Here is a 26562-nt window from a genome sequence, read left to right as displayed (position 1 = left end):
TTCTTTTATTGTTGTTAATAGGTTCTATTTCCAAGTTTCCTTTACCTGACAAATCCGAGTTGATATCTTCTTGCAGTACAAGTAGTACCAGCGTGTTTCAGAACTACGCTATGGAGGTACAGAATGATTTACTGATACTTAATTGATATACTAGAAGCTTATGTCTTGAAATGTAAAATCTAAATCACAATTTAAAATTCAACCTTGAAACTAACCCACTGGAAAATAAATATTTCTGTAGCAGAGTCGGTTTGGGTGTATTTCATGAGGATAGGTCCTGATGCCAGTCTATTTGTTACAAATAAACCAAGACCTTCCAAATTTATTTTTGCATTTAATACTTTTTCAGTGTTCATTCCAGTCATTTTCCGTATAACTTGTCTGCTATTACAATTTGGATTTAAGATCTAATTAATTAATTTGGATTTAACTGTTCCAACCAAAGCAAGAAAATGAACATGTGGCCAAATTTGTATATAGGTGGTGAGCAATATTCATCTAAGGGCAAAGATTTTTTGGCCTATAGTTCTGTTTAAGTGCTTCGTAAAAGAAAAGTAATTTTGAGAATGTGTAATGGTGGAATTCTGTCATCTGCTGTATGCAGGTCCTTATCTCAAGCTGTTCGCGGTGCCGAACTTGTGACTGTTTGGTTCACGATGAAGAAATTATGGCCGGTTGGACAGCAGATGATTCAAATCTCAATACTACATGTCCTTTCTGTGGCAATTTATTTCTGCCTTTTTTAAGCATAGAAATTAGAGATCTTCGGCGACCTGGAAGGTAATAACGCATTATTCGAATTTTCCTCAGTTTTGAATGCTCATTTTTGTGATTTTTTTTTTTTGTAGTTTTTGTAAAGATAATGTTAAACTTTTGTTTTCCATGCAGGTATTTTCTGAAGTCCAGCCCATCTACAGAAAACATGCAGTTCCCACCGCTTTCTTCAAATCAAAGTGGGAAGTTCTGTAATACGGCAGCTACTGTTGGCCTTGCTACATCTCTAATGTCTGTTCAAGAAGATTTAAATTCAGATAGGTAAACATGCAAATTCTGGTTCTGTTTAAGTGGAAATTACTTTATTCTTTGTGGATGTGCACTTATTCCTTATTAAATTTCATATGATACTTAGGTTCTCTGAAGAGAACTTGATTTAAGAGAGTATCTCCTTACTGCCTCTTTATCTCTAAATTGGCCACATCGTGCTCTTTCAACATGGTGTTCAGCTTCATCCATGATATAAAACTTGCAGAATTACAGGTATCTATATGAAGTTTTGTGAGCTCTTTTAGGATGTTTGTGTCCATTACCAGTGCAAGGGGAGATAAAACTTATTCTGTAGCATGAGTGTGGTGGCTGACAAGGTAGAATTGGCGGTGTCAGGTCTATTCTATGGAACTTCTAGTTTGTTTCTGCCTGTTTGTGTACATGTTTGAGCACTCAGAGAGAAACAGAATGCTGACATTCTTAACTTTTTATTTTCCCCTAGCAAATCTAAGCAGCATGACAGTGTTTGTGCCAGAAGTATCCAGATCCCCTCGGGAAGAAGACAAAATGCCTCTGGGTCAGAATGTACGAGTCACCCTGTAGCAAGGAGTATCAGTACTTTTGGTCCACTGGAAGAGGACGAGAAGGAAAACCAGAAGATCAGCCATATCATTCCTACTGGTAGCCTGCCTGCTACTTTGCAAGGACCAACAGTGTGTAGTTTTTCTACCTTAAATGTCACTGTTTCAAGCGTGCAATAGATTCAAAAAATGTGTAAACATTAATTAGGAAAACAGAATTAACTATCCAGAGTTACCAGGAATAGTAGGTTGTATTATTTATACTAAGATTTGTTGCTTTTAGATGTTGGTATCTCCCAAAAAGCATTCATAAGATGTTATAAAGATAGTTACATTCCAATTAACAGCATTTTTAATTTTTTTTTATCATAGGATCCCTTGGGCTTAGAATGGCGCTTACCTAGTCCTGATCCTATAACGGTTCCTTACCTCAGTCCTCTAGTGGTATGGAAAGAGCTTGAGAGCTTACTCGAAAATGAAGGAGATCATGCAATAACAGTGGCGGACTTTGTAGACCATCATCCTATTGTATTCTGGAATTTGGTGTGGTATTTCAGACGCTTGGATTTGCCTAGCAACTTACCAGGATTAATTCTTTCTTCTGAGCACTGTAATAAAAACTCAAAGGTATGGAATCAGATAAGAAATTATTAGTTATTTCAATAACTCTCAGGAATGTGTCATACAATATATTGGGCCCAGTCCTGAACTGATAAAGAATGTGTCAACTGCAGGGAAATAGTGTAAATCTAGAATCTGGGCTCAGCAGTACTTGTGTGGGGTAAGTGTTTAGCTCTTACTAGTCACACTGTGGTTTGTGTCTTCAGTTACAAAGGCAGTAAGTTTCTGATTGGTTTTATTGCCGCTTGATGGCAAGTTGAGCAGTAGGAGGAGGAGAAGGAGGTTATGATTTTAGAAGTGTAGGAGGATGCACAAAATACTTGGCTACATGTCACTGACATTCTGTTCAGTTTTGGCTTTCTCTGTGAACAACCTGGTTTTCCAGCAGTTTAACATTAAAAGCTTTTTACTATGAGACCTGTAGATGTGAAGATATATTTTAAATCTGAAAGTTTTCATTACTTTGTAATAAAATACCTTTATGTATGCATTTTCCTGTTCAGATTCCACGAAACTGTATGTCAGAGGACAGTAAATATGTTCTTATTCAGATGCTATGGGACAATATGAAATTGCATCAGGATCCAAGGCAGCCTCTGTATATTTTGTGGAATGCTCAGAGTAAGCTTTGTCTCTTGTGGTTTCCTTTTTTGGTACAGATTTTTATTGTTGTTTTAGATTGTTTTTCTGTGTTAGAATAACTTTGAGCAACTTAATTTGAGCAACTGAAGAATGTGTTTTGGAAAAATACTATTTTTTTGTGTGGATAGATCACACAAGATACATGACAGAATTTTGATCATACTACTTTTTGTCTTGCAGGTCAAAATCGCACTCTTTTGTTTGAGAGTGAGTGTTAAGTTTGGTGTTGCTATTGTGACATGTTTTGGGAGGGAGGGTGGCTGTATGCTTAGCAGTAAAGTGCTTGAACAAATTTAGTTTTCCAGCATATCTGTTTCAAATCATTGACCAGTATTTCCAATGGCTTTTTCATCATTGAGAAGGGGCGAATAAGAGGGAATATGTTTGTGATGTACTGAACTTACATTGACAGTTTATCCATTTAGCTTGTTTTCTTATTTTTGGAGTCTGCTTACTGAGAATTTTGTTGCCACTGTTAGATCATATGCCTGGAAATACGCCTCATGACCCATTACAGCTGTTGAGTTTTCTCTCATATGCTTTTTGTTTCTTTACACTGGTATTATTTTGGTTGGATGTTTATTGTTCTTTGCTCACTACATATATGCCATTTTTCACAGTTCTGTAGCATCCCACTTTGTTAATAACTTTTTACTTATTACACAAAGAATGTATTTATTCTTACAGCTTTTCTAATGTTTTTCAGCCCAGAAGTACCCAATGGTCCATTTATTGCAAAAAGATGATGATTCTTTTAATCAGGAAATCCTGAAAAGTATGGTAAAAAGTATTAAGATGAATGATGTGTATGGACCAATGAGCCAAATATTGGAAAGACTGAACAAATGGCCACATGTTAAAAGACAGAGGTAAGAATACAAACATGCCAATCTAGAGCAAGCTTGAACAGCAATAAGGCTATTGTAATACGAACAGTATTTTCATAGTGTTTTTTAACAGAAAGATTAATTTTTCCAGCAGCGTTCTTAAGCTTATCACTCAGTCTGGTAAATTTTTTTTTATTTTTTTTCCTCTTCATGCTACAGCCACCTCTGAATGATGGCAAATCAAGTATGGAGTGTGTATATGTGTATTTTGTTACTAAATATAACATACATATAGATTATAGCACAAACTTAAAAAAAAAAAACAAAAGCAAGAAAAAACCCACATCCCTTATTCCTAGTGTGTATTCAGGGAGTAAGAGGTGTTAAGTTTGCAGTAACAAAAAAGAAGGGAAGCTAAGAAGAGAGGCTAAGTCCTGTATTATTTAGCAAATTATTTTCATTAGCAGTGGAGTTAGTCAGAATTAGTTTTCTATTAATGTCTTTCCTGCCTGGATTTAATTTTTACTTATTGTAGGGTATATAGCAGCCTTTTCAACAGCTGGATCTTTGCCAAGATGTTTATTTGGTTGTATGCTCTCTTCATGATAATGTAGAAATGCAGAAAAGCAGACTCTTTACCTGTTTGTTACATTTGGTGGAATTTCTACACAGATAAGCTACTTGTTGACCTAGGGGAGAGAATGCAATTACATAGCTTCGTTCTTTTATGAAACGAGGATAAGAATTGCCAAATATATATATAAATATATATAATATTAAAAAAAAAAGATTTATGATAGCATTCCAATTCTGTCCTCTTTTCTTGAGAGGAGAGACTAATGAGTAGAGTGAATGGCAGGAGAAGTTGAACACTTCTTTCTTAAGTTGGTGTTCTTTCAGTTGCGGGTTGAATCACTGGTATGTTGAGTACTTTAAGTGCATGCTTCACTATGGGTCCTGTTATAATATCCACTGGTGTGGTGGAAGTTATCTCAAGGACCTACCACAAGTGATTTCCATATCTCAGAAGTCCAGAGCATTCTCCAGAGGCCATAACTGACAACATTTTAGAGGTGATGATAGGGAACTGTGTTCAAGGTGCCATTTCTTAACTTTTAAGTGATTCAGTCTCTTCTCAAGAGTAGTTGTTTGGGTTTTTTTTTGTGGTATTTAGCATATAAATTGATGCTTTTTTGTTTTTTTCTACAATTTCAGGAGCCTTTATAGAGAAATATTATTTCTTTCACTTGTTGCCCTAGGAAGAGATAACATAGATATAGGTAAGTTTTATTACCTGTGTTTATATGAATAATTTATGATTGTATGCAAACTATTTCCAGACCACCACCAAATACCCCCCTTCCCCCCCCTCCAAAAAAGAAAATAAAAATCTATAGTTGTGTTTGCAGTTCTACTGTAAGTGCTGAATAAAATGGCTTCACATTGTGTTATGTGTTTTTTTAACGCTGGTAAGCATATTAGCTATCGTTATATCTAGGTCATTGTTTCAAGCATGGTACATAAGGGTAGTCTTTTTATTTCTACAGATGCTTTTGACCGAGAATACAAAATGGCCTACGATCGTCTCACAGCTAATCAAGTGAAGAATACTCATAATTGTGATAGACCGCCAAGTACTGGAGTGATGGAATGCAGAAAGATTTTTGGAGAACCATATCTTTAAATATACCTAGATAAAGAGGAGATATCTATGGTGTATACCTGTGTAAAATAACCACTTCAGTCACAAGGAACATCTCAGTCTTCAGTGTTCAAGAACCTAAGTACGAGTGTACCGTGGTAGACGGCCTTGGAAAAATTGGGCCTATCTACAGTTGTGGAAATGGACAGAGTGAAGCATGGGCCAAATATTATTTCCCTGTCCTTTGCCCGTAGTGCAAACCAATGTATAGAAAGGAAGATTCTAAACAAAATGAGTTTTCTAACTTGGGACAACATAATACAGTTCCCTTATTTAAAAATAAAAAAAAATAAAATAAAAATGATAAAACAGGTGGACAGAAACAATGCACTGAAACTAACATGAGCAAAGCAAATTTTTCGAAATCTATTGTTTACATAGAATATTCATGATGTTATGAAGAGCATACAAAGTTGTATTATACATATTTTAAATTGTTTATAGTAAGTTGATATTTTTTTATTTTTTTTAAATTACTGGAGTGAATTTTAAATGGACTTGCTGAATAAGCAATACAGTGCTTATTTGTTTTGCAGGACTCTGCTATTTATAGTAACTTGTCCAGTTACTTTTGAAGAGTGATTTTTTTTTTTAAAGCAGAACAGAAAATGTAAACCTTCACCTAGACAGTACTCTAGATACAGGATTTCTGTCATGCACACATGGAAAACGTGTTACCACAGCAATCAGCAGGAAGGAATGGTGAATTTCTGTAGAACTCTACTAACAACACACTGATATCTCTGTAAAACAATTCTGTAGGAATATCTTTCTCTCCTGTTTTCCCTTGCTCCCCAGTAAAGAGAGAGTCTGTAGCATATTGAAGAGTCCTACAGATGATTTTATGGCATCAGTACATCTCAGCAGTTGATATTTGCTAACGTGACCTCATAACAGACATGATACAAAGCAAATAACAGCATGCAAGAAGTTCTTCATAAAAATGCAGTGTTCAGAGTCTTGGTGGATGTGTTTCAAACACACTAAATATGGCGCATATATAATGCTAATCCAAAGCTTTTAACTACAGTAGATAAAGCAACCTTGCTACAGGGAATATATAGGGAATGTAACTTATTGTGGCATATTGTGAATAGTTAAATGTACTTGGAATGTCTGGTCTTTCTTTCACAGGCAAAACTTTTTCTTTTCTGTGAAGAATAATGCTATGTCAGTCCTTGTGGTGGAGACATGGCTTTTTGAATTATGTTTTCTTGTTCTACAGATTTCAAAAAAAAAAAAAAGTGTTCTCCATCACATAGCAACTTCACACCAGAAGGCAGGCTTACAGAGAAAATATCAGAAGTCTTGTATGGAGGTGGGAAAAGAGCCACTGAATTGTACAAAATGCCCTAAACAAATTAAGCTAGACTTTAACAAATACCTTTATTTTTTTCTTTAATGATTCTCCAGTTGTAATTTCTTTTAGTTGTTGTTGTAATACATGTAATTCTAAATATTCATCTGTTCCTGTAGGTCTTGTATCTTGGTCTGCTTACCAGCAGGTATTTTTTTTTTAAATATCTTTAGTTTGCAAGCGTGATAATACAGCAATATTTAGGTAGCCTGAAAGGACATAAACTTTAAAGCTCACATTTACTTTACTAAATGAAACAGTGAGCCTCTTAGCAGCACTACTTCTCATTTAAGCCTCTATGATGGTCTATGTAACTTCTTCCCAGTCCACTCTACAGTAGTAAGAAGCTGCTGCCCTAAGGAGAACAGACTTAAAATTTGTGGAGCTGCAGGTAATTGCATCTTGAAGTGTAAATGCAGTCTTGCTGGATACAACTTTTGTTGGGTATTGAATGCCTCTTCTCTAGCCTGCTGCTAATTATGTAGCTGAGTTTTTGGTCTGTTTGTTGTGTTTTTTTTGAAGTTCCCCCCACTCTGAGGTGGAGCTGGCAATGTTACACTTACCAACGTTTTTCACGTTTAATTTATTTTAACAATTTGTGATGCTCTCGTTTGTACTGCCACACTTGTAAAGTATTCCTCATGCATGAGCTATACCTACTTTTTCACCTGGGTACATTGTTCACTATCAGTGTAGGGTGAACACGTACCCACTTCATTCTTCCAAGGTATTGGGAAAATACCAGATTATTTTTTAACATTCATTGTAAATACCTTAGTGTGCATGTACGCTCTGCTCTGTACAGTATCTACACTGTATTTACCAAGTAAAAGCTGCATACAGTAATTGCTGTGTATATAAACTCATCCCTATTTGTGCTGTGTACAGTGTAGTGCTCCCAGCTCTCTGCAGTTTTGTTTCCCACATCATTTACCACTTGGGGCAGCCGCTGTTTTATAGCACCTTCAAGCCATGAAGGAAGGCAAATGCTTTTTCCAGAGCTGCTGTGGTGTGTTAGAGGTACTGAGCTATGAAGCAAGCTTCACACACGCTATTTTAGTCTGACAGAAGCAACTGAGCCTTATCTCTAACCGCCTCTCGTTTACTAGGACATTACACTGTAACTGTGTGCTAGCACAAGAATAGATGCAACACTTGTAATTTGGCCCGCTTCCACCATTCTAGTCCCGACTTAGCTGTAAGTTATTCCAACTGTCTTCGTATTTATAATGCCAAGTTTGCCACTTCATTCAGATATCAACAGTCCTGTCAGTATTATCAGAAGAGTATATGCTGTATCATGGAAAGGATTTGTGTACACATCATTAAGATAAACAATCTCGCATCCTCAGAGTTGCACTCCTGAAGCATTGCTGATGTTCATTTGGGTGTGCTTTTAAATTAGTATCATGTAGTAGTTCATCGAGTGAAATCATTATACTTAATGAATTGTTTTATAAAGTCTGTTGCAAGTCAGTCCACTGTACAAATATTATAAAAGATGTAGTTGGAATAGTTGTTATACTTTAAGTGGGAAATTTTCCTCATTCATATCACGATGTTCAAAATGTAGGTCCTGGGTGGATAATTTTTAAGCATCATACAGTTCAATGTTGAAACAGTTTTCAAATCTCACTGTCCTTTATTAGTAAAGCGATTTGAGTATATTTTCCAGTACCGCAAAGATGGATAAATATTTGAGACATATTTTCAATTTAAAATTTTGTATGAACTGAATTTTCTCCTTTTGTGTACTAAATAATGCTTCTGTCAAAAACCTTAAAGGTTATACATTTGCAGTGCAATATATATTTTGCTTTACTTATGGTTCCACTGGAATAATTATTGGAGATGAAATAGTGAAATGTGAATAGAAATCGTGCTGTTTCTCTGACACTGCTATTTCCCATTTTGAGGTTTGCTGTTGGTACAGTTACAGCCTGATGGATTAGATTTCCAATGACTAGTTAAGCGATTTGTACCCCCAAGAAAAAGGCAATTCCTGCACGTAAAATCTTTGTATAACAAATGGGAGATGCAAATAGTAATAAGAGAAGGGTATTTCTGGAAATTATCTCATTGCAATTTAAAAATGGTACTTTGTTAGTCTGCAAGCAGCACTTTTTAAATGAATGGTTGTAGATTTGTAAATATGTAATGTTTAAATTTTATTTACCAAAAATACAGTATGTTGGATGTTTGCTTTGGTTTGTAGTTCCTTTAAAATATGCAAGTCAGTGTTCACAATGTTAAATTTTTTTTGTCTCATCCAAAAAAGTTTTACAGTGAGTCAATAAAAAGCTTAAAATCCTTCTGGTTATTTTCATTAACACTTTATTGGCTGGATTAGAGTGACAGGAATGTCTGCAGCTCAACTATATTGTATGCTCACAGGAGACATCGTTAACAATAAACCTTTCAGGTTTGTTGATAGTTGATGCTAGTGGCATTTTTCATACTGGTTAGATAGAAGACAGCACTAACAACAAGAGTTAGTGCTGGGAACAAGGATCTGTAAATTTCAGAGATCAGTGTCAGGATGAAAACAGAACTCAACTCTTTCAGCTTCCTCTTGTTGTAGTATGTCTGATTCCTGGTTTTAGCTTTTTACTAGCAGTAATGTGATATTCTAACCCAGATCTGTTTGGTCTCTTTAACGTAAGATGTCACTTCATGTAATATCACGCTGTTGGTAGCACTTACCGTAACTTTTAGGGGATTGTATTGCATCTGATCACAATTTAAAAGAAGCCATATGGATAGCTTCCATGGTTGCTGTGCAATTCTCGAATCCCGTGTTCTTCTGCATGCAGAAATAACTTACTGTTTTGCTTTTTCCTTGAAAACCTTATTACTACACTTCGAATAGTCTTGGGGGGGCAGCAAGAAGGTATGCTTCAGGTATGCTTCGCATATTCTGTGTACAGTTTCTTGGACGTAGGTGAAGAATATTGATTATAGATGCTTTATAGTGGCTTTCACCTGGAAGGATGAAAACTGTCTCCGTGTAGGGAAGTCATGGCAAACTAGCTACAACACAAACCTCTGGAACTGGTGTGCTCATTGCTTTTACGCAATTTGAGGGAGTTCATTTCTGAGATGCAGAACGTGTCTCTACACAGGGCTTCTGAGCAGTGTAGTTCTGTAAGGGCAAACCATAAAGGTCTGACTCTCTTCCCATTAAGTAAAGATCATTGATTTTGAATTTAAGCAGCTTATTAGATAAAACAGCGTGATTCTGAAAATACAATTTTAATGAGTAAACATTCTGTGCTGAAAATCAGTTCCATTACCTTAAGAGGATCAGCCACACCGAAAACCTGATGCATCAATATCATGTGTAGGCCCTTAGAGGAGTGCCTAAACATGTTCATTATTTGGTACTGGTCGTTTTATTATCTGGTCTTTTTCATATGCTAAAGAAAAACAGTAGAAGTAGACAAACCACTCAAGATTATTTTTTTTTAGTATGTTAAATATATTTTAATCTCAGTAAATTTGTTACAATTCAGGTTGCTTTGATTCAGTAGAACAATAGCTACCTTGAACCCCTTTTGATTTTTAGATGTATGCTTACACACATTGGAGCGTCCGGATGTCATACAGATACTGGGCAGGATATTATCCTGTCTTCTAACATCACGCTGATGATTAAAAACACAAAGTAAAGAGCAAACATAGTGAGCCCGAGTATTTTGTTCATTTTCCACCTACACGCAGCAATTGAGATGATCACGAATAGGAGCATCAGAAAAAGGAGAACAATTGCACAAAACAAACCATTGCTACTAACTGCAACTGGACCGAATCCGTTGAAGACTGAATAAAGAAACCAAGGAACTGGCAAACTGCAAGTAAAGGAAAAGTAGTTGAAATAAGTGTTTGAAGACAGCTTGTTTTCTGCATTATAAATAAGCAATTTTTCTAAAGTTTTACAGGGGAAAAACAATGCATGATTGCATTTGGTATAACTCAGCATGAATCTGATGATGTTGGCATGGAAAAATTGCATTTGGATAATGTATACACTATCATAATGCAATCCAAGTATCTAAAAGGGTTTTTAAAATAATAACTGTGAACTTAGTGTCTCTGCGTGCTCTCATGAAAGAGTAAGTCCTGATGTGTTATTGATGGAAGATACAGGCACAGATCCAGTCTTGATGCTTTATTGATGAAAGGGGCACAGATACCGAGCCTTGATTGCATAGAAACTGAATGTCTCTGAGTGACTGGATGAGTATCCTGCCTGTGAATCTTTGACATTAGCCAAAGATCAGTTGTATTTTGTCCTGAAAGATTGGTAATTTGCTGATTCACAGTTTGGTGAAAATGGTAGTGCCATTTCAAACTAAATAACATTATTTTAAGCTGTAGAACAATGATCTAAACTATCTGCAAATTTAATATTTACTCTGCAGCAAGTTACAAAAACCTATCTTTCCTGGCTTGGTTAGGTTTTCAAAAAGTAAAAATAAATACATGAACTAATACTCACCCAACAGTGATATCGAAGATATTGCTGCCTACAGAGCTGGAGACAGCCATGTCACCTAAGCCTTTCCGTGCGACAATGACACTGGTGATAAGGTCAGGGATTGATGTTCCTGCTGCCAGTATGGTTAACCCCATAATTTCCTCCGATATTCCAATTGTTTCACCAACCTAATAGGACAGTGACAGAGTACAGCTGTTAGTGTTGGAAGGCAGAATTTAATCGCTCTGTTCAGCCTTCTAGGTTTTGTGCCATATTTGAATTGAAATACTTCTCATCCCCTTAACCATCGTAACATTTTTCTGTTTTATAGGATAAAAAGTTAGATTTTATAATGCATGTTGATCTCTATTTTGCTCTATACTATAGATCACAGTAATCATCTGATCACACTGTTGCCAAGACCGAGGAAGTTAAAGTTAGTTACAGTGCAGCATGATCCTCTGTCCTAAACTTGCCTCTTCTGGATATATTCTACCTTTCCTACTCCAAATTTAACATTGGTTATGTATTATCCAAGAGCTTTGGGACATGATGGTCTTTGGATTTATGGGTGGATCAGCTCTGCTTTGAATGTGCAATAGATCATTTAATACAAATTGAATCTTCAAGATATAAAAATCTGTTTTCCAGAACAACAGGTAAATGTTAAGGCAATAGGAGTTGAGATAACTTAACAGCCTTCAGAATCAGAAGCTGTATTACCCTAGAATTTTAATTAAGTAAGGGATAATTTTGTTCTGCACAAATGCATTCATCAATGAATAGGAAGTATTAAGATAAATCTTGGTGGCACTTTTCCTTTCACTGATGCACAAATTCCCTTGGAAGCTCTTGAAAAAGAACTGTCAAATCAAAAAGAATGAAATTGAAAATTCCCTTTTGGGTTTTGACAAATTTTCTACTGTTTTAATGGATGACTGCAGCCCTAATTCATCAGATAAAATGCCACAGTGACACACTGTTCCGTATCTTTCCATCTACTTGTTTTGAAATGGTCTTGTTTGCAGACAGAAAATAAACCCCTCACCTGATGAGCCCACCACACCATAAGGTAAGAGAATACTGCAATCCAGATGATGGATCCAAAAAACGTGATGACAAAGAATTTCTTTGAATCCTGTTAAAACCAAGTTTGAAAAGAAAAACACTGAGAAGTTTCAGAAAAGTTAACAATCCTCAATTAAAACTAATCACCTGAACTACTTCACTGCAATCAATTGTTTTAATGTGGACCCCCGTCTCTGTATTTGTTGTGTTGTTTTTTGTTTGTTTTTCTGTCAACTTGATTAGATGACTGATAGTTGCTAGTCACTTGTGGGTTATTAAGTATCTGGAACTATGCTGTGCTGCATCCAGGGCTCCTGCCCCACCCTCTGCAGCATTAACAGCAGTTCAAGTATACAAAGACTCTTGACAGAAAAATAGAACTGAGGGGTCCTGCTGAGAGGAAATCTATAGTTTGGTTAATGAATCCAGCAGCAGAAGAATGATAGACTTACTGGGTTTCTAACATCAGGCATAGTGCTCCAGAGAGGGAAGACAATGGGAAAGAGGAAAAGGTAAATTGCTTGTTTTTTCCTAGTTTCTGGCCATTCAAGAGATAATGGCTCATCGTTTTCTTCATCGTCTGTGCTGTCGTCATCACTGTCATCCTCGCTCTCAGAGCTGCTGTCTTCTGAGTTATCACTCTCTGAAGAGGGCTGTAGGTTGGGGGGAAAAAAAAAAGCCAATATGCTTTCACACTACCAAGGTGCTGCACAGCATTTATTCACCATAGCTTTGCCATGGCAGAGGTCACGTTTGTAACGTGGCTGATGGTAACCACAGCCCACATCTTGTTGTTGTGGGACAATATCCAGGTATAGCCTGTCTGGGTGGAGATGCTTCTAGGTGATGAGAGGACTTGTGATTGTTAACTATTTTGTGTAAGTCAACTAGAATGAACTTTCAGGCAGGATTTTGGCACAAGTAGAACATTTACTGTCTGTTTGAAAATCTTTCCTCATCAGAACAGCCAAATTTCCTCGATTGAAAGGCAGGATTAGGGAAACGAAACACAAAGTCATGCTGATGTACACAATACAGGCAGTTATTGATCTTGCCTTATCTTGGAGTAGCCCTCTAACCTCAGAGGAGTCAACTGAGGAGAAAATGCTATATACATGTAGGAGTAGTTGGTGTCATGTTTTAGACCTGATTTGTCTTTGGTCTTAAGCTTAAACGTATAAACCAACTCATCGCTATACCTCATCACTGCACATACTCTATTTATAGTTGCTAATTATGGGAAATGCATTGGTTTGTATTCCAAAAGCTCGAGAGAGAGAGAGAGAGAGAAAGCGTCTACGTGAAGTTTGGTGTGGACTGAGCTCTTACTGCCTGTGATCCTTCAAATACCTGCCCATCCTGTGGTGCGTCTGCCTTTTGTTTGTCTTTGCTGGGTTCAGAGTCACTGGCAGGAGTTACCTGAACGGTCTTCGGTGCCTGCTTGTCCTCTTCTGCTAAAGTTGACAAGAAGGAATAACGTTTTCAGTCATGGTAGCATCAGGTAATCACCTCCTGTGTCAGCAGGTGGGTTCATGTTTACTACAAAAATGTGTGGTATTTCATGTTCAACCTAGTCTGGTGGCTTATGCTTTCTGCTCTCTGTCTACTGTGAATTGTCATTTGTAAAAGCAGGGCAGAATCTGGCCAACCTGGTACAGAAAGTCATAGGAGCATCAACGTAGTGCTCTGAAACTACTGCACGAGGCACATGTATAACAACAAGGAAATGCTAATTATCTGATCTCCATCTGAACAGTGTTTCTTGGTTTCAGTCTGGATTCTAAAGACTATCAGAGCTATCCTTACAAGCCAGAAAGATGTAAAGCTTTGTTTCCCCTTTTCTCAGTTAGAGCATGGCATTCTCTGGGGAACTGATGCTGTCTGATGCTTCTGAAAAACGACTGTTACGTGCTACCAGACTTCAGTCCCTGATCACTTGGTACATATTCAAGTACCAATAGAAAAGTGCTGACACATACAAGGAAATAAATGCAACATCCTCTGTGCTGTTCCTCTCTTAACCTGCAAAGCCAAGAGGAATGCAGAAACCACAGAGAGCAGTGCAGATACACGGATCACACACAGCAGAGGTGAGAGGGAGGGCCTGACTCTGACTCATGATCCAGTGGAGTTGATGCGGTGCTGAAAACTTGCACCAAGAATTTGTTTTGTTTCTTTTCTTGTTTGTTCTCATTCATAAGGGGGATGCCCAGTGTTGTTAGGTACACAGGTGACTCTTGTATTGCAGCAGTGAGCTTCTGGAGGTGGACCTCCCACACAAAATTTTGCTTATTTTTCTAAATATCCAGCCTTGTTAACAGTACAGATCCATATTGTAGCATAGGCCAGCTCTTCCCTAATCATTTCAGAAAGTGCTGTATCAGTAGTGAAATAGAAAAAGGAAGAACTATCTGAAGTCAGGATGCACAGACCCTTAGAACTGCTTTAGGCAGTCGGCATGGTTTTTCTCTGTGGAAGAGTCTTCTGTGCCCTTTTGTGCTTTTCTGCAAGCATGCCTAATTTCCTGGCTAGAATGAAAGTATTTTGTTTTAAAGAACACCTCATTCACAGGGTCTACCAAAAATCAGCAGCACAGCAACACCCAAATGCTGTCTACAGTGGGCTGATTTCCCCTCTTCCACCCTTCTGGTTGCAGTTTACACTACATCCTCACAGTGTTTTTTGTTTGGAACCTATCTCCCTAGCCGGTCGTGTGGGGATGGCTTTTATTGTCCACTGTTAGTGTACATCAATTGATTTCTGCTGCATTATTACAGCAGCCACCTGTGATCAGTAATAAAATCTGTCATACTGTAGCGTTTCTTTGCCAGCCATTGGATATTGAGAGCTGGGGATGTGTGGGATTACAGCGCAATAAGGCAAGCAGCACTGACCTTTCTTGCACTCACCTTCTGATTTTGATCCTTGCCCAGCCAGAGAGTCCACCTTGGCCTTGGCTATGTTACTCAGGATGTCAACCTTATCTTTAAATTTTGCTGTGAATGAGAAAGAGGCATTTGTCAGCAGCTGACAACTATGCAGGCCCCTCTTTACCTGCCTCCCCATCACCAACATACCCTTATTCTTGCCTTGTTCCTCATACCTGGTTTGCAGTCAACATTGATTTTGAGTTACCTTTCTAGCTGTGCCCCTAAGGTTTTGGCCACTGCTAGTTGACTGTGTTTTATTTAAATGCTTAGTACTACAGTAATTATGCCAGAGATTTGATATGTAACTAATACCCTTGTATTTAAAAGAGGATCTAGAGGGAAGATGAAATCCTTTTCAATTCGGTAATACGAGGGGATATCTGCACTTTTCAGGGAGTAAATGCAGAGGGAGCAAGAGGAATTTCAATGCAATATAATTTTGTTCCCAAAGGGCTGATGACTTTGTTCAGGCTAGATTATGTACAAGCTAAAAATGACACCTTCCTTCTGCCATGTGGCTGCTAAAGAGGCTTTGCTGTGCTGCTTGCAGCCTGGCAATCTGATGGTAAGGGGAAAAAAAACTATTTTATGTTCCGGTTTTTGGAAAATGCTATTTCAAAGTATATCCGAATGACTCCCCAGTCAGAGAGACACTTCGAGCTTAACCTGAGCTCTTGGTATCCAGTTTCAATATGGCTCAGGCTGTCCTGCAAAGGATTACCCAGGAGATCATTTTCACCTGTGCAGTGTCCAGTCCTGTGTTTCTGGAACTGCTGAGGACTTTTTTTATTAAAAAGAATGCTCTGCTCAGCTGAGCTGCTTTGTAATTATTTTGTAGAAAACTCTGAAGCTGTGTTTCTCCATAGTTAGATGTTGCATTCAAATGTCTTAACTCCTACTCTTATTGAAAGTGAGTAAGTCACCGGCTCAGAGCAAAGCCTCACTTTGCTCTAAGCTTTATCCTCTGCTGAGCTGCCTACCCTGTGACTGAGCTGAGGGTCGCAGAGTTTGTACATGGAGAGGCACAAGAAGTTATGCCTGGCTTGTGGGCGGGGGCTGCAAATTAACTCAGTGTGATAAAACTTTCAGAGGAAAATAATCTACTGTGCTGTTGACTGTGCAACCAGAATGTGTTGTTGTCATTTACCTCAAGGGCATGGCCCTGTCATTTTATTCATTGCCATGATACTGAGTTAATAGAAGTAGCAGGTCCAAGCCATGCAGGAAGATCTACGGTTCTGAACTGAACCTCAGGAAAATCAGTGGATTTTGGATAGGTGTCCAGGATCTGTTATGGTCTCTGACACTGAGGCCTCTGGGGATGAGTCCTATTCTGGTGTGATTCCCTGACAGAAACACTTTTCACCAGCTTGGATTTCCAATAAAAATTGGAATGGTTGGAGAGAGGTAAAAGGATGAGCTCCTTTGAAAGGTTGGCTGGGACCAAAGAGCCCAACTCTCTGCTTCCATTTGCTGTTGAAGCATAACAGAGGGAATATGAAGCGTTTTGCTTCATTCTCACTCTCAGCTGCTGCTAAGCACAAGCTATGAGAGGCAACGAAGAGGTGACCTTCTGCTCCCAGTCTCCTCCAACCACTGAAAAACACTCTTCCTCTGTTCAGCTTCTCCCAGAAGCTGTCACAAAAGCTTCTGTCAGCAGGGTCAGGGCGGTCAGGCCCAGTCCGAAAGTGATTACATAAATTCAAGCTCCTGGCTCCGTGCCCTCACCTGGGCCGCAGGCTGTGAGCACTGACCTGAGCGGAGCCTGTGAGCAGCATCCCTCTGTCAGGATAAACAGCTTAGGCCCAGGGCACTATCCAGTTCGTGTGAGATCAGCCTCATTTAAAAAGGTGTTAATTCCTCTGACACACTTTCTGTGCAGGATGTACTGAGATTGGAGGAAGAGTTGGCTATAAGCTGGCCAGATCTGCAGGTCAGCATGGGGAGGAAGGATATCTGTCAGCTCAGCCCCTGCTAGTGCTGGGGATTAGCCCAGCTCTGCCGAGCAGGCACCGTGCTCGCTGTTTCAGCAGCCAGGGACCTCAGCCCTCTGGTGCAGCCACAGGTCCTGTCATGGCCAAGCACTTTGAGGGCACTGCCAGCGTTCATGGTGCTGTGGTGTGCGTGCCAGGCTGCCCTCTCAATGACAGGGCAGTCCCTGGGCGTGATTTCCTCACCGGGGAGGTGCTGACTGGGTGCTATCAGCTTCCAGGAGCTGGTGTACAGGGAGATCTCCCTTCAAGCTCCATCAGGTTCATGCTGTGTGCTTCAAAGTCCGCTCAGCTGCTGCACTGGTGGGTCTCCAGCTGCCTTTGGGTGCTGCTTTTTAAGTATTTGTTCTGCTGGTAACTGTGCCACCTGGTCTGAGAGCCTGTCACACAAGGCATGCCTATATCCAGGAGCCCTGAGATAGCCTCCAGGCAGGTTTCTGCCCTATGGATTGCCAGCCTGTAGTTGGGGTTGCAGCTGCACTTCTGCCTTGAATTTAGCTCTTGTATTTAATTCTTTGGCTCTAATATTTAATCCAACTTATTTAACTTACTTACTAACTTACTAACTTACACCATGAATGATGGGGAGGATTTTTTCTTTAAAATTTGGCATGAATCTGAGGGATTCTGCTGTCCTAAAAGTGCAAGTTAAAAAAATATATTTTTAATCTCATGGTTCTTTTTGGCCCTTTGTATCATGTTTCTCTCCTTTAAAACAAGTGATTGAATGCTAAAGAAGCAAGAAAAAACTGTAGCTGCCTTCAGTTTTTGAGCTCAACACTGCTTGCTGCTTTATTCTAGTCTAATTTCTAAAACTATTAAATCTTTAAGTGGGACATACTGAGAGTTAGGCAGTTCTAACAACACGGCTGCTGAATCCTTTGCCTTCATCCAAAAGTAAAAGCAGGTTTCTGTCATCATCTCTGTTTGACTGTAGTGTGTACAGGACAATCTGATAGTAAGTCTGGAGGCTTAGAAATGAGAGGGTCCCTCCGTGTTTCGAAAATCCTTGTTTCCTTTTGTTCCTCAACAGTTCCCTCTGGTGTCTAGCCAGGAGATCTTGGAAAGAACTCAAGCTCTGCTTCTACACACTTTCAGAGAAAGTAGGGAAAAGACTAAAGTTGCTAGAAATCACTAATTTTAAAAGTGGTACTTTTAAAACATAAACTTCTGTCAAAAATATAGTTCAGAATGCAATGTAAACGTTAAAACTTCTAAAGCAAAACACCTGATCTTCTGTAGGCAGAGAAAAGGACTTAAATAATAATCTTTTCCTAATACAAAAAGAAATAAACATTCTGAACTTAATCCATTGTTCAAATGAGAAATTCTGTTCCGCAAGGGGTTTTGCATTAGGAACAGTGAAACAAAGTTTGTATCCTTTGCCTCTGGAAGTTGTTTTTGGAGGCCCAGTGCTGTCAGTTTAACACACTTTTTAATTCTTGCTGCTCTGAGACAGCTTCTGTGCTGCCAAGTTAAATGTAACTGCAGCATAAGTAAGGAAGCCCTAGAGAGATCCTACTTGCAGTAGGTTAAGGTAGGAGCTGCTGAGAAATAGTCGGCAACCTTTTTGTTTTGTGGAGTGTTCTTTACCACAGCCTCTAAGTGCTGATGCTACAGGCTTTGGCTAGAAGGAACAAGGACCCTTGAGGACAGATAGATTGATTTGGGATCATCTTTTATACTGGAACCTAATTACAGAAATGTGTCTGGTACAGACTGTTCTGTACATGCTGCAAAGAGAGGAACTTTATGGGTGATCAATGGGAACCAGGCACCCAGCTGTCCTGAGGGCACCGAAGGGCTGCAGTAATATTAACACAAAGGCTGTGCTTGCAGTCATGAAACACCTTGGCAGGGTCAAATCCTTTTCAGAATCACCCTGGGGGAGTCACTTCATCTTTTTGGCAAAGGCTGAAGGCACTTAGGTGGCTCAGTTTATTCAGAAATGATTCTTTTTCTCTGGATTATCTTTTCTTTAGGTATGAATTTACCAGAGCAAGGAGTGTCTCCTACAAGATACATAGTACCTGGGACACTGGCCCCTTGATTCTGAGAGCTGTGCTGTTGTAATATTGGTAACTTTCTTTATCATTACCTTTTATTTATCATTACATTTTCTGTTTCAGCAGTGTTGCGTGGAACAGGTATGCACCTGCGGCAGAGGTTAACTTGGTGGCATTATAATAGCAGAGTCTAAGGAAAAACAGGTTTTTGGAGGGACTGCAGACCATCCTCGCTGCTCTGATGAGAGTTGCTGAGGTACATAAGGTCACGCTACCATCTAGTGGCTGCAGCACATAGAGACAGTAACTCAAAGTCTGCCTGGCTGAAATGAGAGGGGAAGTTTTCTTTCAGAGGGAAAATCCAAACCACTCCCCAGTCCTAGTTATTCAATCTTCACAAGTCACGGCACTGCAGCCATTGAAAAGCCTGGCTTTTCGATGAAAATCTGGCTGGGGCAGTGCTGTAACACTTTCCTTGTCCTGGGCTAGCACTTTTGGGTCCCTGCAACTCCTGCTGAGGTCCAAGGGTTTCACTGAGCTGAGGATACCAACCTCAGTCAGAAAGCCAAGTGTGTGCACGCCTGAGGCTGCACAAAGGCATGTAGAGGTGCAGGAAAGTTAAAGTGTTGGAGGGTCTCTGAGTGGCAACAATCCCTCGGGTCTAGCACTTTCTGATGCTAAATCAAATGTCCTCTCATATGTTTTTGGTTTTAACCCTGTGCTGTTCACTCCACTTTTTGCAGGGAGCAGAATGGGGGGGGCAGTACAGCAAACCCTGATGAGTCTGGCTCTTGTTAGGCTATGATTAGTAATTTTATAGGTGCCTTCACTAAAATCTGTCAAAACGGACGCTTTTCTTTCTTGTTGTCCTTATAAAGCCTCCTTTGTTCCCTCTGTCAGTTCATGCTGCTGCGATTTTGATCTGGAGAGTCCTTTTTGTAACCTCACTGACAGACACGAGAGACATTTATCTGCTTAGCTTCAATCTCTCTTTGAATGGACAGCAGATAATCTCTTTAGAACAAGTAGGGCAGGGGAGGGGAGGGACAAGGCATATGCTAAGCTAGGAAAGAAAACCTAAAAAATGCCTTTTTTAACATTCTTTAGCATTTCTTGGAAAATGAACCCTCACCCTGCGTTTGGATTAAAATTGATACAAGGTAGCATGTTTAAGACTTGTGTAGAAAGACTGAGTATGTCTGGAGATGTGGCTCCTCTGCACCTTGGGCAATTTAAAAGGTGTCTCTTAGTCCTGAGCTTATCAGCTCTTGGATCTTGGGCAGTTGGCCCATTGCCTGCAAAGTGCTGTGGGTAGAATCACAGAATGGTTTGGTTTAGAAAGGACCTTAAAGATCATCTAGTTCCATCCTTCAAGGGCAGGGAAACCTTTCTCTTCACCTTTGGTCAAACACTGGAATAGGCTTCTTAGAGAGGTGGTTGACACCCCGTGCCTGTTCTAGAGACATGACTGCTTGGGGTGTACTGGGAAATATGATGAGACAAAAATTACAGGCCTTGCCTTCAGTTATTTTCACGGTTTTATGCTTAGTGGTGCTTCTACCAGCAAAAGACATGCCCCCAGGTTAAACTGCTCTGTGATCAGGGCTGCAAAATGAAGTCCCTCGGGTGTGGAGCATGCACTCACCTCCTGCCAGGGGGTCCAGGGTGTGGATCATGAGTTGGAAGATGGTGCTGCGCATTTGAGAGTTGTGCAGGGAGGCTGAGCTGCTGCCTCGCTGTAAGGCTGATCCAGGCTACAGAAAGGTACAACGCAGCAGTCAGTAGCAGTTTCCTCCTCAAAACATCTTAACTCTTGGCTTTGTTCTGTGCAGGGGAGGCATTTATGCAGAGGCTGATCTCCCAACCCTAGGAACAGTAGGAACCCTTCAGTACTTGCTGTGGGAAAGGACAGATGCTACCAGCCTCTGCTCTGGGAGCCCAGGAGGAAAATCAGCCACAAAACCAGGTCAGAAAAATTATGCTCTGATTTCCTCTATACCTGTTTTACCCTGTTTAAAGTGTAGAACTAATAGCACTCTGCTAGTCAAATCCACTCGGGCAACCTGAGATATCTCTTAGTGTTTTTTTTTAAATTCCTTTTGAGGACACAACTCAGCCAGGTGTTCTCTTAATTAATTAAGCTGAGAATACAGTGCCAAATGTGGCTGGTTCTTTGCATGAAGTGGGATCTGGTCCACGTTTTTTGATACAGAAAGTGACACCTTTATTCACAACCTAACACGGGGAGGGGCTCAAAATATGGCTTCCTTTCCCAGCTAAGTTGCCTAGACCTACCTGCAGCTTCTTCCCATCTGCTGGCTTCTTTGTTCCATCGTCTGCAACTGCCCCACTGCTTTTCTGCATGCAAACAAGAAGAGAAAGGACTGAATGCCATTACTGCTTCACCTGCAGGAATCTAATCTAATTCACCTTACAGGATCTAATGGCAGTTCTTCAGGCCAGTGTCTGTGAGACAGTGGGAAGGCTAATACAAGTGGCTATGGATGCTACTGAAAGAGCCAAAGCCATGTGCTCCCCTCACAGCCACGTGGCCACTAAGGGAGGCAGGATTCTGCCTGCAGCTCCTTGGTGAGGATGCGGAGATGGTCCCAAAAGGCCTCTACCTTCTGATTCCTGGAGACGTACACAGCCCCAGACTTCATCCCCAAACACCTATATTCTGACTCATTTTCCAGCTGAGGCAGACTGAAGGTGCAAAGGGATGTCTTTTTCCTGTGATCAGCATTACTTTCCGTGTAAGTAATTAATTTTTCCCAAGGGCTAGCCCCAGCAGCTCCATGTCATGGTACTCTATGCTAGTGTGAATTCTCTGTAAGCTTAACTTACAAGAGTTTGTTTCCTTGAGTCTGAAGGGCTGGTAATTTGTGATAATCTGTGATACACATGTGTATGGCTGCAGTATTTTGCATGTGCATCCCACTGGAATGTAACACATGAGATCTCAGGACTCCCAGCCACAAACCCTGGCCAAAAGCCAGATCAGGAGGAAAGAAAGGCACTTTCCCTGTTCTGCACGCCTTCAGCTATCCTCACCACTCTTCCTTCCATTCCTTTAATTATGTGAAGGGAGTGTGAAGACCAGAAGGGACAAAACAGAACAGGCTTGAGCGCCATCACTGAGGCATGCATCTGCCTGGTGAACCATGCCAATGCCAGAGGACAGTGTGAAATCTCTGCTCCACAGCTGGCAGTAGCACCAGTCAAGAGGACAAAGATGCAGTAGGAGTAGGAGCAGGGGGAATGGACAGAGGAGAAGTGTACAGGCAGACTCAAGGGAGTCTGTTCTGTTTGAGTATGCACTTTGTCAAGGAGATGCAGATTTTCATTGTGTTTTATGACAGAATGAATTATTTCCAACTTGCCCTTTGAACAATAAGGACACCAACCTTCCGTATGTGCTCTGCTGATGCTGCCTGCACAGCACTTAGCTTCTTGTTCAGCTCCTGCTTCACCCATTGTTCTAGGTACACGTTGTATTTCATAGTGAACACATATGTGGCATAGGCAGTCAGTAAAAGGAGGCTTTCCCACCAATCAATGACACTGTCTAGGAAAAACAGGATGAGCATCATTAAGTCTACAATGTAGAATGAGATGTCTCTAAATAAAGGCCACCATGTCAGGTGTAGTATCTCCCTTGAGAAGAGGGCACAGGTGCCAATGACAAAGAGGATATTAAACACCGCTGAGCCCACAATGGTACCGATGCCCACATTGCTGTGTGAGATGAAGACACCTATGAGGGAGGTGAAGAGTTCTGGTGCTGATCCACCTGCTGCCATGAAGGTGGCTCCAGCCACATCTTCAGAGATCTGCAACTTCTCTGTGATCACTCCCAAAGCAGGGACAAAATACTCATCACACACTATGGCCAAGGCCACAAATACATACATCATGCCAAAGATGTGAAGTACAACCCACCCTTGCCTGCGTTCTTCCACACTGAATAGGTCCTGGGGATATTCTCCTTTGGACTCATATGCTGGCTTTTCATCCGGGTAGCTTTCACTGGCATTTTCTCGCTGTGGTGTTGTTCCCACTGATGTAGTGGTGGGCACAGTTGGCTCAGCATCCACATATACACAGTGCCTTATTTTGGGTGCTGCTGTGACATTGCCTGTTGTGACAGTTTTGTTGCTGGAGAGGTCCCTGGAGGTCACTTTCACGGGGTCCTTGGGTTGGGGTGATGTGTGCAGTGCTGGAAGGGCAGAGGGGCTGAACTGGAGCTGGTAGACAGAGAGGAGCAACACTATGGCAAGCAAGAAAAAGATTCGGTTCCGTTGTAGCCGCCTTCTCCGTGGTAAATGCATTTCCTAAAGGTTCAAAAATCAGCTCTGTGTCCAGAAGCCACTGAAGACTTCTCTTGATCAGCAGCTTGCGCTTATATCCACCATTGGAGCTGCTAACTGATCTTAGGCATCAGGAGTGAAACTGCATGACACAAAGTGTAGAATCCTGCAAAAGAAGGTCTAGTGTGAAAAAGAAAGTAGTGCAACCTCCTACCATATGGGTAACATTCAATCAGTGAGTGCTTTTCTATTTTTCAATAAATAGAAATGGACCTAAACCAGTAAAGTAAGATCTAAATTCAAGTTTCTACCTTTGTATTTTTTTACTGCTGGAGGCTATGCTGATTAATAATCATAGGTCTAGCTTAATAAAGGCAGGCATTGTCTGAGGTGGTCCAATCTGAGCTGAATTCTGATCCACTCAATGCTCACATCGAGGAGCTATTAAGGTTTGTGTTTTCACTGGAGTCCATTAGTTATTTTGCAATATTAATAATTGGGCCAGCATTCTGCAGGAGGGAGGATATGGCTTCTATCAAGGAGCCTATTAGCACTCTAAACTGCTAGAAAAGAAGCTCTGAAGAAAAACACATGCTGTTAAAACCTCCCTTGAAACAGACCAGTTATTCACTTAGGTAACCTCAACAGGTGTATGAAAACTGTTTGATAGTTCCCAACAATGCTGCTCTGTGGCCCTCCAGCCTTGACTCCCACAGAATATAAGCCAAGCAAATGGTGAGCCTTTACTTCCAGTTTGAGAAAAGCAAAAGGAAGGCTCAGTTCTAGTAACACTTGGGGTGCTGAGCTTCCATTTGTTTCTATGACTACATATTTTCCAGCCTTTCTGTAGAAGACAGAGCTGGCAAAGTAGAACTGTAATCATACCTTTTATTAGGGGATAATTAGCATATCTTGCACAATTATTTGAGCAGCATTTTGAAAGAGAGACAAATGATAAATGCTAGAGCAACAGAGCCTACATCTGTGACAGTACGGAGACAGTGACTAGGGGCTGGACAGAATTTACCCTTCAGCACTGCTTGGATGTTTTACCTTAGAATATCACTCTTCATGGATTCTCTCTCTTTTTTTTTTTTTTTTCCTCTATTCTTGAGCTGGATGTGAATCACAGTTTTGTAAGCCATTCTCAGATAAGCTCTTCATGCAAGTTAGCACACTTACCCTCTTGCATAACACCCAGTGAAGTAATCAGCCTAAATTTCTTGCAAGACAGGCATTATTATCTTCTTTTAAATAGTTGGGAGGATCACTAAGGCAACAGTAATAGAGGGTCATGGGAGTACCTAGATAAATAGATGGTATAAGCTTTGCTTTTGATATGCAAAAAGTACATGAACATGCATATGGCAGAACTGAATAATGCAATACTTACCACAAATTGCACATTAACAGCAAATAACCCTTGCTAATAAAAATAAAAGAGTGAAAAGAAAGACACACGGGGAACAGAAGACATGTGAATACATCCCCCTATTTAAATGCTCAGTTTTACTCCTCTCCGGAATAAGCTGTTTAAATAGACCTTTTGCAAGAACTATAACCAAAGCTAGGATGAACTGTTATGAGCTCTCCAGCCTTTCAGCAATACCTGACCATCAGCCCCTTTGTTTCCTCTAGTTTTGTAACTTCAGCACTTCTTTTCCAGAGAATATTGTGTCTTACAAGTCAGGTCCTGATCAGCTCCTTTCTCACTGGTTGGACTGTCTCAGTCAAAAGAGATCTCAAGCAATCATACAAACTTCCACAGCTTACCTTACAAAGATGCTGTCCAAAAGGATGAGGAATACCAGCGGTTGAACGTAGTGCTGGAAATTTCTTTGATACTTAACAGCCGTTTGGGAGATGCTGGTGCAGGGAGAGGCAGATGAAAATGATCCCATTTTCACTATGCCTCTGCAACAGAGTTCTAATACAAGAGAGGGTCAGTTGTGAAGGACATATTACTGAAGGAATAGCCAATCCAGTTTAATACCTGCAACCCTAAGAAGATTATACAGTATTGTATAGATTTGGGTCTATCTCTGAAGCCAATACCTTTGTCTGCTACTACAGATTATTCTCAGTATGAGGGCAGGCGATAATTTCCAGTAAAAACTACAATGTAAAAGCACCAACTCTGAGACACCTACCATCAGCTGTGGAAGAGCTGTCCACTGCTGGGGTAAATCACCTTGCTTCTCTGTGTGGTGCAGTGGTCACTTCAACAGAAGAACAAGAAGATTCTGAATTGATAACTTTAAAACAAACTTGTCTGAATGGAAATGGTACACTCAAGCTTTGCAGCCGAGCTCACCGACACCCCTCATGCTCACCCCCATGTTTACTGAGGTGGGAGAAGGACGTCCCTCAGCCAACTTGGATGCTTTTTCCTAACCTTTTATCTATATACAGCTGTCTTTGTTGATTGTTGCTGTACTTTTCCAGAGTAGTGGCATTAAATTAGATTGCTTCAGCTTTACTGATAACACCGTTTTTCCAGTTGTGTAAGATGCAGGTGAGAACGATGCAGGTCAGCCACTTTACGTATATCAGAAATCAGGCGACTTACTGGGCTCCTGGTGACCACTTTTCTATGGCTATTACTTTTCCCATGGTTATTTTCTCCTCTGATGCACTTCTGTGAGGAAGAATTAATGTTTATTGGAAAATTCTTGAGTTTTTCCCTTTCTCAAATAGCCTCTCTGTCCTCTTGGGTTTTGCCAATGCTCATGGACCTTCCCCAGACAACAGCAAGAAAAACCTCTTGGCCAGTTTTTCTGTTTGTTTGTTTGTTTTGATACAAGTGTGCTTCTACACAGAAGGGGAGCCCAAGTTCTTCCTCAGACCAAGCTGCAAAAAGCTCAATGAGGCACCAAGGCCTTATATTCCGTACCTCAAACACCTCACACTTTGCTCTATGCACTGAACTAATTCGCCTGTTTTCTGAGAGGGGCTATTAACATTTTAAACAACACTGTGTGCTCTGCACCGCAGAAATACCACACAGCTGCAGGTTATTGGCCGAAATCAACATTTTGAGGGGTTTTGAGGTCCCGCGCTCGGCAT

At 40.3% G+C, this 26562-nt stretch overlaps 2 protein-coding genes across 9 annotated transcripts in view; one reads left to right on the top strand and one right to left on the bottom strand.

Annotated features, from left to right (window-relative positions):
• The window catches only part of DENND4A (DENN domain containing 4A), a 51777-nt gene extending 42750 nt beyond the window's left edge, over nucleotides 1-9027 (top strand). For 4 of the 5 annotated variants that reach the window (XM_072043280.1, XM_027466597.3, XM_027466596.3 and 1 more), the window contains 10 exons: nucleotides 22-116; nucleotides 605-780; nucleotides 889-1035; nucleotides 1487-1697; nucleotides 1938-2192; nucleotides 2690-2807; nucleotides 3009-3035; nucleotides 3535-3697; nucleotides 4871-4935; nucleotides 5203-9027. In XM_072043280.1, the coding sequence (XP_071899381.1) occupies nucleotides 22-116; nucleotides 605-780; nucleotides 889-1035; nucleotides 1487-1697; nucleotides 1938-2192; nucleotides 2690-2807; nucleotides 3009-3035; nucleotides 3535-3697; nucleotides 4871-4935; nucleotides 5203-5339 (1394 nt within the window). In that variant the 3' untranslated portion in view covers nucleotides 5340-9027. The remainder of the gene's footprint in view (nucleotides 1-21; nucleotides 117-604; nucleotides 781-888; nucleotides 1036-1486; nucleotides 1698-1937; nucleotides 2193-2689; nucleotides 2808-3008; nucleotides 3036-3534; nucleotides 3698-4870; nucleotides 4936-5202) is intronic. The other variant, XM_027466599.3, reaches the window with a different exon arrangement.
• A 1285-nt stretch (nucleotides 9028-10312) lies between these two features.
• Nucleotides 10313-26510, bottom strand: SLC24A1 (solute carrier family 24 member 1). Of its 4 annotated transcripts, none has more exons than XM_072043293.1 (12): nucleotides 25270-26510; nucleotides 24679-24800; nucleotides 23129-23662; nucleotides 22594-22750; nucleotides 21482-21544; nucleotides 20832-20940; nucleotides 15169-15255; nucleotides 13610-13713; nucleotides 12712-12912; nucleotides 12240-12329; nucleotides 11213-11379; nucleotides 10313-10562 (listed from the first exon to the last, which is right to left on the bottom strand). In XM_072043293.1, exons 3-12 carry the CDS (start codon nucleotides 23515-23517, stop codon nucleotides 10313-10315), a joined length of 1617 nt encoding a protein of 538 aa, XP_071899394.1. In that variant the 5' UTR covers nucleotides 23518-23662; nucleotides 24679-24800; nucleotides 25270-26510. The 4 variants fall into 4 exon arrangements, with proteins under 4 accessions (XP_071899394.1, XP_071899392.1, XP_071899393.1 ...); XM_072043291.1 differs by having other exon boundaries at nucleotides 22594-23662; nucleotides 25270-25423; nucleotides 25647-26510; XM_072043292.1 differs by having other exon boundaries at nucleotides 13610-13710; nucleotides 22594-23662.
• Between the last annotated feature and the right edge of the window lie 52 nt (nucleotides 26511-26562).

This window comes from Anas platyrhynchos, chromosome 11 (assembly GCF_047663525.1).
Source record: "Anas platyrhynchos isolate ZD024472 breed Pekin duck chromosome 11, IASCAAS_PekinDuck_T2T, whole genome shotgun sequence".
NCBI classification, from domain to species: domain Eukaryota; kingdom Metazoa; phylum Chordata; class Aves; order Anseriformes; family Anatidae; genus Anas; species Anas platyrhynchos.
The sequence above is the reverse complement of the archived record's forward strand: the minus strand, read 5'-3'. Positions and strand labels throughout refer to the sequence as shown.